Source organism: Onychostoma macrolepis, chromosome 20 (assembly GCF_012432095.1).
Source record: "Onychostoma macrolepis isolate SWU-2019 chromosome 20, ASM1243209v1, whole genome shotgun sequence".
Classification (NCBI taxonomy): domain Eukaryota; kingdom Metazoa; phylum Chordata; class Actinopteri; order Cypriniformes; family Cyprinidae; genus Onychostoma; species Onychostoma macrolepis.
In genome coordinates, this window is record NC_081174.1 from 719,334 (window position 1) to 731,680 (window position 12,347).

General features: G+C 37.0%; 2 protein-coding genes across 5 annotated transcripts in view; both read right to left on the reverse strand.

The window, feature by feature from the left end:
• Positions 1–4,397, reverse strand: part of dse (dermatan sulfate epimerase) — a 28,580-nt gene extending 24,183 nt beyond the window's left edge. For 3 of the 4 annotated variants that reach the window (XM_058756545.1, XM_058756547.1, XM_058756548.1), the window contains exons 1-2: positions 4,210–4,397; positions 670–1,137 (exon numbers count right to left, since the gene is read on the reverse strand). In XM_058756545.1, the coding sequence (XP_058612528.1) occupies positions 670–1,091 (422 nt within the window). In that variant the 5' untranslated portion in view covers positions 1,092–1,137; positions 4,210–4,397. Of the gene's footprint in view, positions 1–669; positions 1,138–4,209 lie in introns of those variants that run through there. The other variant, XM_058756546.1, reaches the window with a different exon arrangement.
• A 683-nt stretch (positions 4,398–5,080) lies between these two features.
• Positions 5,081–12,347, reverse strand: part of nt5dc1 (5'-nucleotidase domain containing 1) — a 61,090-nt gene continuing 53,823 nt past the window's right edge. Inside the window, exons 10-12 of the mRNA XM_058755464.1 lie at positions 10,471–10,650; positions 8,185–8,347; positions 5,081–7,257 (exon numbers count right to left, since the gene is read on the reverse strand). Of these exons, the coding sequence (XP_058611447.1) occupies positions 7,151–7,257; positions 8,185–8,347; positions 10,471–10,650 (450 nt within the window). The 3' untranslated portion in view covers positions 5,081–7,150. The remainder of the gene's footprint in view (positions 7,258–8,184; positions 8,348–10,470; positions 10,651–12,347) is intronic.

Genomic DNA, 12,347 nt, shown 5'->3' on the forward strand with positions numbered 1-12,347 from the left:
TTACATAAAAATTTCACTGTATGAATTAAATTAAGATTCATAACTGTTAAAGCTGTGTTTTGTTTGATTAATAGTAGTGACATTTAGACAGCAGCAAGTAATTATAGGCTGCTGTCCCTTTGAAACTGACTGCACGGATCACATCTGATTTCTTTCTCAGCGGTTTATATTCATTTAAAACATAAATGCGAGAATGACTGTCGAGATGTCTGACTGTCTGTCTGTTCAAACACAAAGAGATGTGAAAGACGAATCAACTCGAGGTTCGCAGGGTCTGAAATGTGAGAAACAGAAACAGAAAACTGAACAGATCACACGCTGTCCATGAAGCGGTTTGTGTGCATGCTTCATGTGTGTGTCAGACAGCAAGACAAGACAGCAAGAAGTTGTTTTCTGTAACTTATTGTACTTAAGTCTTTTTAACATCAAGCTATTCTCTGCGATATGCGTCGACCTAAAACTTTAAATTTTGCAACGTTTTTGAAGTAGCCAATTATTAAAATGATTCAGATACTGCATGCCGTTATGCAATATGCATATCGTGATATTTATACTTGCGATATTTCGATAAATCGTGCAGCCCTACTCATTACACAGACATAGCTTCTTTTAAGGCTAAGCAGCACATTAAATGCATAAGCTCAGACACAAATGCACACACTACTTTACCAGTTGGGCTGCGCAGCCATGCGCTCCATGTATTCCTTGGCTACGTCCAGTGCACCTGCGCGGTGTGGGTACAGCAGGGAGAACATAGACAACAGGCCTAAGTTGTTCCCATAGACTTCATTCCAGCGGGCACTAAACTCAGCAGGGTTCCAAGGGGGAAGATACTCCTCTGGTCGCTCCAGTATGGCCTCCCCGGCCTCCCGGATCTGTCGGGCCAAAGCCTTGTGCGTCCCCACCGCTGCCCGCTGCAGCTCCTCAACCTCTGCCTGGCCAAAGTACAGCATGGGGTGAGTTCCCTCGTAGTTCCCTCCAAGGAACGGAATGCCTCCGCTGGGGTCCGCTTTAGCCAGAGCCGGGGACACTAGAATCCACAGTGCACTTATAAAGAACACTGTTGGTGCCCCACGGGTGTAAGTTCTCATTCTGGCATCAGAGAGGGAGAGACCACATCACCTTGCTCCCTCTCAGCTGAGGAGACAGAAAGAGAGAGATGTTATTTTCCCTGCTACACTGCTGGGTCTGAATGCCTGCAGTAATTAGAGCCAGCTGTAGGGCTGATCTCTCCGGGTTTTTCTACGCATTTATGAAACGGAGACGAAAGTTCACCCTGCCGCTTTTCTTCATCGGGCTCACAGGAAACACCTCATGCCTGAAAGCTCCCTATATATAGCACTCAAAAACACAATTAATCAAACCTTTAAAGGTCAACATGTCTGTATGATAATAGAGGAGTGTTTGAGAAGAGTTTGAGCAAATCTTGACCGTCGTTGTTCCTGAACACAAATGTAAACCATTGCTGTTCCTGAACCACTTTCCAGAACACTCCTCCACCAGCCATGCATCGGTCTGATAAAACTCACTCAATGATGTCGGTTTGACTGGTTATCATGGTCAAGTATGAGCCCTTACTATTAGATGCTGCACCATCTAACAATTAGATTTTTGAACTGTTCCATTGTCATAAGTCAATTAAAGGTCATTGCACACCGAGTCCGAAATTTTCATCTGAATTCTTCACACGTTAAAAAATAAATACGACCTCACGTTGTGTCAATTACATTTACACACTGCCTCCGAAACTTTTGTCCTTCATAAAAAATTTGGATCAGGTTTGATTTTCTGCGTTTTCGCATCCGTAGCAAGCATCTTGATAGGAAAGGATGATGAGCACAAAAAAAAAAAAACGCATACGAAAATTTTGGACTCAGTGTGCAAGAACCTTTAGTTTTGAATGCGTTCTTGCTTAATGGTTATGGTTAACATAAGCTCAAAATATTTTTTTTTTTACGCTTTATTCTACAACATAAAATACGTCAATAATACCCAATTTTTAAATCTTTGATGTTTCTTGGAAAAGGTGGTTGCAGAGGTTTCCTGAGACAATAAACATCACGCTGAACAGGTAAATTAATCTACTCACAAGTCTACTTTTACAGCTTTATTGTTTATTCTCACACTCTTGCAAACTATTCTAACTAAAACATCCTAACTTGTAAATTTTAAATTAAGATTGAAAGATTTGTCATCTTAGGCGTGGTGACGTTGAAGTCATGCGACCATGCCGTAGCCTAACTTTAGCTTTGTACTTGTTGTATTTCAACTTAAATTTTTTTTTAAGATTTATTTTTGTCATTTTCACCTTTATTATGATCAGATCAGAGTTGACAGGAAGCGAAGTGGGAGAGAGATAGGGGGGTGGGATCGGGAAAGGTCCTCGAGTTGGGATTAGAACTTGGGACATCCGTAGCGCAACAGCACTGTTTGTCAGCGCACTGCCCACAAGGTTATCAGCGCCTCAACTTCATAATTTATAAAAGTTGTGTTAGTTTGTGAAGATTATCTTGATGAACAAAACATGTAAGAATAATACATTTTTGTTGGCCACAGAGCTTATTTTCTGCAAAAGCAAATAGAAAAACACCATTGGCTTTTTGTCAGGCTAACCAGGGTAATGCTAACTTCCAGTATGGCCAAAACATTTTGCAAGCAACATATATATATATATATATATATATATGAAGAGTTTATTTGTGAAAACAGATAACTCATGTTTTTTTTTAAATCATGTTTTTTTTTGTGTTTTATTGTGTTAGTTAGCTGTTTTTTAAAGTTATTTTTTAACCTAGTCAAAAAAACAACAACTGCAGTTTGATTGAGATTAATTGGAATGCACAATGAAAAAACATTGTGTTTTTGCAAATGAACTCTTCATATATAGTTCCAGAGTAATTAGTCGCATGCCATTTATAGCGTTATTATTGGCTCAAAATAAAATATCATTCGTTAGCCTGGCAGTTGCTATTGAGATGTATGGGAGTGCTAATGTATAGCTTTCTCCAGGAATCACAGACCTCCTTGGTTTGAACAAACAAAGCCACAGTGTTTACACTTTTGAGGAAGCCTACCTACTTATAGCTGACTGGGCATACAAGCTGAGAAAGGTGAAAGTAAATGAGTGTTCACCTTTAGTGAGTGATCAGCAAGACTTTAAAACAACAGCTGTCCAGACACAGAGACTGCCTACTATTTATTTGTTTTGATTAGCAGTGTTTAAACTTCTTGTGTCTGAGAAAAGTTAGAACTTGCTAATATCAGCGAACCACAACCGCGTCTTTCCAAGAACAGGAATGTGATCTCTCTGCTCCTCCTCCAGACTGACTAACACGCCGTTGGTCAAATGGAAAATTAGCTGGTCCAGTTTTACGGGGTGTCTAGACATGTGTCCAGTGCAGCCGGTATCTATTACCCGTCTTACAACACACACACACACACTCACTCAGACAAGCCCAGCCTTTACTTTAAATACGATCCTTTCATGTTGCTCAATATATGAGTGATCTAATCTCAATTTAAGCTGCATCATTAATTCATCATTTCCTTCCAGTTAGTACTGCACTCACTGGATTCCAGAGAACTCTTTAGGAAAGGTGAAACCAAATAGGGCAAGTCACAGCAGTGGCCCTTGACCCCTGAACCTCTGCATTCCAGCTAGGAAACACATGGTCAAACAACTAATGCTTGCATTAGCTGTGTGTGAAGGATCTGAGGACACACACACACACGCACACAAAGACGTAGAGAACGGGCTTGTTTTAATCCAGTTTGTCTCTTGAAGAAGAAAAAAAGCTACATTGTATGTCATTTCTAATAGAAAAAAACACATGCTGTCAAAGATAGAGATATCTAATTATGTTCTTCAGCTAACAAAAATTTTACGTGGTTATCTATATTGTAGCTAATTATAACCTCCAGTCATTTTTTTTTTTTTCATAAAAATAATGACATTTCCAATTCATGTCACGCTGACTGATCGCAAATATCCCAAATGAAAGATCTACGAAAGCATTAAGGCATTAAAAAATTAAACACGATTTAAATAAAGCGATTTATCAAATGTATACAGTAAGTAAAACAAATACCTTTAACTTTTTTTTAAACTTCGTTTGAGGATTCACTGTTAGAAACCGGACTTCAAAACGCACTTTAAAGTTCAACACACGAAAACATATAAATCGTAAGAAAATGTATGAGTTCCGTTACCTCTCGGATCCGCTGGCGTTATCTTAACCTTGCCAAAAAACGCTGAAATCATGGGTCTCATGCCTGATGGAAAGCATCCGTGGGCCTGAAAGAGTTTGCCGTCAACAGATGCGCAGAACCGCAATCAGCTGCGCAGTAAGCAAGTCACTGAAGCAACGTCACATCTGCTGGAGGAGGCGCGCTCTGGAGCAGAGGGAGGGGAAACATGCCCAGTGGGGCCTTTCTCTCTCTTTTCAGTAACACTTTCAGTGCATACAATAACCACGCCTCTTAAAAGACATGGACACCTTTAAAATGAAATTTGGGTAGTGGATTATTATTCTTGAGAGTTGTGGTTTTGACGTTCTACCATCTAAATTTTTATGAATTTGAATGAATTACTATTTATTCGCTCTCTCTCACACACACACGATTTCCGTTCATTTTTACCATAATTGAAATATTGCATTGAATAGCCTAGTTGCAGTTCTTAAATTTATATCACATGACCATTTAAAATGAACTAGTGTAGGCAAAAAACAAAATCAAAAAATATTTATACATTACAACTTGTCACAGGACCTAAGAGCTTTCCTCTTATATATTCTTGCAAATCTGAACCCACAATCCTGAATGTACTTAAAAAAAAAAAAAAAAAAGTTGAGATCTTCTTTATACGTCAACTATCCAAAAATAATATTACTGAATATTTATCATTTATATTTAAATGTGAAACAATGAAATGCCTTTATTTGCATTTCTTTGCATCTACCTTACATAGAATAAAACATTTATCATGCTGTTCAATGTGAACAATAAGCAAACATTGCATCATTGGCAAATACGCAATGGCAATCAGGAGCGACAACACATGAACATACATAAACACTGATTGCACTTTTTCATTTTTTATTTTATCTGCACATATGAACACTTTCCCTGCACCTCAATAAACAAGCACTAGTGCTACTCACGACATACAGAAGAGGAGACAATTTTCTTTTTTATTTCAGAAAAGTAGGTCATGCTTATGATGAGGGTTTCCACACTTCTGCACCCATGATGAAGCTGCCTAGTGTCTCTTAATACTCCGTTTTGGGCATCTCTGTAAAACCGTTATCATGCAGTGTGATTTAACACTGTACCATTTTTTTAATGTAAAATCCATTACAGCCTACCACTGCAAAAACCTCATCAGAGCACTCAACATAAAAACATCAATTCCACTTACATTGCTTTAAACAAATCATTATTAAAGCTCAGGGCCAGCACACACATGAAGCAAATAACAGGTTTTAAGTGAGAGATGTGCCCCGACACATAAAATCACTAAATGGGTGATTTAAAAGCTTGGCACCATTAAACACCGGTTCTGCGCACGACAGAAACTGACTGTTTACATTGACTATCACCCAACAGCACAATATTTGTTTTTACACAGTATGTTACTACAACATTACATACACAGAAAAAAAATCATCCCTCTTCATTCAATTACAATGAAGACCTGAAACGAAAGGCATTTACAAGTAATAGTTCACCACTAAATGAAAATTCATTCTTTTCTCACCTTGTGTTGTTCCAAACTTGAATGACTTTCTATCATCCTTGAACCATCTTTCGCCACAAAGCAGATGTTGAAGGTTCTTTATGGAACCATTCAGACAAAAAGGTTCTTCTATGGCATCGTGAAGCACCTTTATTTTGAAGAGTGTAGGACTTGTTTACTATATTTCATGTCTTCCGATGTGAGGAACAGACCAAAATGTGAGTCTTTTTTCACTGATAAATTTTTCCATCAGTGAGCTGTTAACCTGAGAACTGCTGTAACTGGATCATCAAGTCTGCAAGTTAAACAAATCAGTCTGACTGTAAACACGTCATTTACTAGATCAACGAGAAAATAACCACCTTAAAATACCAATTAATTCAATGATCCAGTTCTTCTGTTCAGCTGACTAAATCAGTGAACTGATGCAAGGGCTCTATAAGTTAACTGGAGGAAAAAATGGTCAGTAAATTACAACACAGGTTCTTCTTGTGGCATCAGAAGACTTGAAATGTAGCACACGAGTCATATAGACTAGTTTCCGGTGCTTTTATTTCTGTCCTTCTTACAAACTTTAAACTGTTGCTGTATGGAAAGAGCTGCATGAAGATTCTTCAGCAAAGCCTTTATGTTCCATCAACAGCTCCATGGTTTGGAACAACACGATGGTGAATAAATACCAAAAATCTTTTAGCTTTGGGTAAACTATTCCTTTTATTACTGGCGCTTGGAAGTATGACGTCCATTTCTCCATTTGTCACAGAAACGTAAACTAAAGTACCCGAATCATAATCAAATGATGGAAAGTAAAACAAACTACATTATTCCATAATAAACCGGCCCAGATCTGAACCAGCTACAAAACCTGCAGGTTACAACCCTCTCAAAACATCAACCAATCATAAATAGAACAAAGAACTCATGGCTGTTTTTTGATTGCATGAATATTCAATATAATGTGTGCTTGCTTTCCTCAGAAAGCATTTACAACAGCTGCAAGAACAAATCCTCTGAGGTCATATAACATTCCCTTCATAAAAACAGAACAAAAAAAATAACAATTTTAATACACACAGCTCATGGGAAAGCTATGTTTTTTTTTTTTTTTCTCTGTACACCATTAAAAGTAGGGTCCACAATGCTGGGTGAGACACGATACACTGTGACTTCCTCCTACATCCAATGATCAATGTACATATATTCAGCATGTGTACAGACACGACTTCATATGGTGTATGCTGTAGTGATTCAGGAAGGGGTGAGAAGAAAATACACAGACAGTGCTCTGGGAGTTACATTCACACAGCTTTATCACTGATTGGACGAATGGATGGTCTAGCTCTGTGGTGAAGCTCCAGAGCGTAATGGTGAAACAATCTCTTGGTCTATGCTGACAGGCCTGAGGGTTCGGGGCTAGTTCTCTTCCCATTTCAGCAGCGAGTCTGGAGGTCTGGGGTAATAACCTGTCGTGATGGGCTTATCCGAAGAGAATCTCTGGAACTTAAAGTCTAGAGGAAGATCTAGAGGAGAGATGGAACAGGTGGAAGTTTTACAGACAAACTATAAAACAAGGACCATTAAACATTTACACTGAAAAAGTCTTAAGACTGAAATTTATATATTAAAAAAAAAAATTCCCAAGATGGTTGGAAACAACTGTACCAATTAAAAATATATTTATTTGGTATTTTTACACCAAATAAGAGTATGCATCAACGTAATAATATAATGAATTACTATTGATATTGCTCAATAATAATTATTTTATCTTTCAGAAATATGTGCTTAAAGATAAATTCTTTGAAGTGGGCTAAATTACATTCAAATAGTTTTTAAAATGTAATATTAGATGCAATACTTTCATTCAAAGTTATTTGAAATAAGAAACATCACAAGTAACGGTTTGTACAAGGGTCAATATTTGCAGTGTTGACCAGCATCAGACTGCCTGAAATCGTCATTTTTTCTAACTCTTTTCATCTCAGACTTTTGGCTCATGCTGTATCTACTGAACACGTCAATGCAGAAACAGTTACCAGGGGTGTAATCGATCAGCAAAGTTACAAAGTACAAAGTCACATTTGGTGCAACTTTTTCAGAAATTCAGAATTCCGAAATTAAGATTCACCAAACTCTGCAAAAGATACTCAAAGTCATCGGATCCTCATTCTCCCATGTTGAGGCCATGCTTTGGAGATAAAAGAGAACGGAAAACCCCATGTAACTGTTTCTTCAGTGATGTGTTCAGTATATACAGCTGGAGGCAAAACTCTCAGACGATACTAAAAACCTAAATCTTTATAATTAAATCTTAAAGGAAAACGATGCAATTTTGAATGTTATGATGTACAATGATGAAATACTTAAGATTCTGCAGCATCTCTAATTCAGAAAAATGTGTACCAGTCTCAGACTTTTGGACCCCTCTGTAGGTTTAATACACTTACCTGCTATAGCCTCAATGCTGGGTATAGCCATGGTGCTGTATGTGTGGATACTGTGGCAACACCAGGTGAGCCTCTGTGTTTCCTCTCCTTCATTCTTTTGCACATCCACAAAATATGAGCCCCACTGGTTTGATACAGCTGAGGGAGATTTCATTCCTTGATCCTAAGAGAAAGATTATAAGAAAGACAAACAGTAAGAGAAAAAGAGAAAGAGCAGTCAACCTTGACAAACCCACGTGTGCAGTATCAGACATAATTCAGCATTCTCAATACTGAATACCGGAGAGATTGTGTTGAGATTTATGTGATTATGTTAAGCATTTAGCTTTAAAAATGGGTCAAAGGTCTGATCTCTTCTAAAAATAAAAAACTGCTAAATGCTAAACATGAAATAACTATTCAATAGTGCATAACTGGGAAAGCAAAATCAATAGGCATAATAGACAGCGCTCTGGAATACTGAATTCTAATTGGTCAATCGTGGCATTCTTTCGTCAAACATTTTTCTATAGAAACAACTAATGAACCGTTTTCTAATGTTTTTTGTGTCACCTGGTTGCTTGACTGATTGTTTCTAATTAATTTAGTGCCATAACTGTTACCATGTCTATATTCATGGGGAGAAACAAGTGAAAAACACAATGTCACAATTTTTTGTTACAATGTCCAATTGAACTCTTTAGTATTCTGGGGCAAATTCATCCCAAATTAGGCAAATGCCAACAAGGACAAGTTGCTTGATGTGTATTTTTGTGTTTGGCTTTTAAAGATGAATACAAGGCAAATGATAAATATGACTTAACTTGCAATAAGAATAAATACGTAAACCAGAAACAAAAAAAGGTTTAGAAAAATTCAGAGTTTGAGGACATGCTTTTGAGTTGGGTCACCATTTGATGTCCAGTATAAAAGCTGAGATCTGAAGTAAACAATTTCTCTCAGCATGTTGTAAAGATGCAACAGAAGGACTTCAATAGAATTAAACTCTCTGATCTGAGAAAAAAGGAAGCGTTTGATCAGAAATTCCCATAGTTTGACCAAAAAACAAAAAAAAACTAACTGTTGCATAATACTGGCTGAAAATTAACCTCTTATCAGCTCTATGTTTTAACAAGGCTTTTCAAAATATCAGTATAATAAAATTGAGCCTAATTTATATACTGGCATATGATTATTGCATAGGCAGTGACTAAAAATCATTGGGGTCACTAAAACTGAATGACAGAGAGATATACAGAAGAAAATAGAGTAGGGTAAGATGTGTCATTGTCTTAATCCAAGACATTGTGCATGATTTAAATTACAGATAATTCTACATTTAAATGGAGAAAATGTTAATTTGGCCTTGTTGAGAAAATGTAAGGTGAAGTCTTTTTTTCCCTAAAAAAATCCACAATTCTACTAATCGTATACTTTTGGTAACTTTATTTTAAGGTGTCATTGTTACACGTTACATGTACTTACTATTATAATAACAATAAATTATGCATAATTACATGCAAATCATCCTAAGCCAAACCCTAACCATATAATAAGTACATGTAGTTAATTAATATTACTCAGTACTTAAATGTATAATTACACTGGTACAAAGACACCTTAAAATAAAGTGTAACCATACTTTCTTTTAATTTTAGGTACATTTGTTTCACAGTAATTACTCCTTAAAGGACAACTTTAGCAGAATAGCTCTAGTCACTTTTAAATATCAAATGAACATTTTAGACAGTTACCTTTCCAAAGACCAGTCAAAATTATTAGAGAACATTTTCAGTGAAAATGTTGAAAAATGTAAAATACATTCATCTCAAAAACTGAATTATAAACCATAAATGACACAGTAAGAGGTTGAGTGAAGTAACAACTTTCTAAAAAATGGATTTCCTCAAAAATGATATTTCTGCTGTATAAACACATTTTTACAAGGACATCCACTATCTTTCCTGTAATTCTCCACTTCCTCCTTCCTGCTAACTGCATTTCCTCTCAGTGGTATCTGTATAACAGAACATTCATGCTGCTGTTTTTCAGATCTCTGATGAAATATTCAAGATAACAATGTGTGTATTATTTGGATTGGAATTACTAGCATAATTCAGAGTTATGAACAAAATCGTAACTAAACTGAACAACAATAGATTTTTTGATGGTGCTTTAAAAGAAAGAGAGATATATTTGTGCCACAAACAGATGAGCACATATATAATGCCAACTCACAGCACCCCTGAAATGGAGCGTGGAAAAGATCCTGAGCTTGACTAAACAGAAACAGCCTTTCACTCTCACCTCAAACTTGCCCTTTTTCTCTGCCGGGCCTTCACCCGGGGTGGGGCTGTTACTGGGGGTAGAGTTAGCACGTGGAACGCCCTCTCCCTCCATCTCCTCCACAATCATCACTGTCTCCCACTTTCCAAAGCTGCAGGCCGGGAACATGTCCGAGCGCATGCTGTCTCCAAAATACACCACCTGCATCAGATAAGACACACACGTGGACACAGATCAGTACACACACACACACACACACACACGTTTGTTTTTGTGAAAAGTGGGGACATCCCATAGGCGTAATGGTTTTTCTACTGTACAAACTGTATGTGCTATTGCCCTACACCAACCGTACACCTAAACCTACCCCTTACAGGAAACTTTCTGCATTTTTACTTTCTCAAAAATACTCACTCTGCATGATTTATAAGCGTTTTGAAAAATGGGGACATGGCGTGATGTCCTCATAAGTCACCTTCTCCTTGTCATACCCATGTCATTATACAAATTTATGTCCTATGTCACAATAACGCACACACACACACACACACACACACACACACACACAAACACACATACAATACAGCCAGTATGCAATATAATTTAATTTCTAGCTACAGAAACACTTTATAATAACTTCAATTACAAACACAGGGGTTAAAGCAAAAAAAAATCCTGAGCCTGAACTTTTTTTTCCGGGGGCGGGCCGGGCCGGGGGTTTGGCGGGCAACACATGCAAAACATGCAATGACTGTGGCAACTTAAACATTTGAAAGGATACTATGGCATAGGTATTGCTTTCCTTATTCAAAATTATTATTTTTTTTTCGTGAACATATGGTTGACCTGAAGAATGAAAGCTATATCATACACTTGGAATATTATGAGCTATATCACCACTTATCGACACTAGGGGTGTGACAAAACACTTGAGACAAAATACAAATACTTGGTTCACTGGAATGAGAAATTTTCAATAACAAAATATGTCTTCTAATTACAAAAAGTTAAACAATGCAGTTGTAATTTGAAATATTTTAACTAATCTAGGGCTGTAACTAATGATTATTTTAGTGATCAAGTATTCTACTGATTATTTTGACAATTGAGTAATCTGATATTTTTAGTAACACAAACAGGCCTAAGTGAAAACCAGATTTTAGTATGACTATTTACTATTTATACAGGTGCTGGTCATATAATTAGAATATCATCAAAAAGTTTATTTATTTCACTAATTCCATTCAAAAAGTGAAACTTTTATATTATATTCATTCATTACACACAGACTGATTGTTACATGTCTGCCTTAGTCATCGTTTTCCTTATTTGGTTTGGTCCCTGCCTTCATTAGTTAATTATCGTTTCATTGTCCCCACCTGAGTTTGATTATGTTGTTTGCTCTTTTGTTCCTGCTCCTTTATAAGTCCTGAGTTCTCCCTCTGTGTTGGTCCGTGATTAAGAATGTTATGAAGTGTATTGATGTTTCTGTTAACGTTCCTGTATCTACTTATCTTTATTAAAGAGCGTATTTTGTATCCCGTCGACTCCTCGCACTCTTTGAAGGACACTATTCGTAACACTGATATATTTCAAATGTTTATTTCTTTTAATTTTGATGATTATAACTGACAACTAAGGAAAATCCCAAATTCAGTATCTCAGAAAATTAGAATATTGTGAAAAGGTTCAATATTGAAGACACCTGGTGCCACACTCTAATCAGCTAATTAACTCAAAACACCTGCAAAGGCCTTTAAATGGTCTCTCGGTCTAGTTCTGTAGGCTACACAATCATGGAAGACTGCTGACTTGACAGTTGTCCAAAAGACGACCATTGACACGTTGCACAAGGAGGGAAAGACACAAAAGGTCATTGCAAAAGAGGCTGGCTGTTC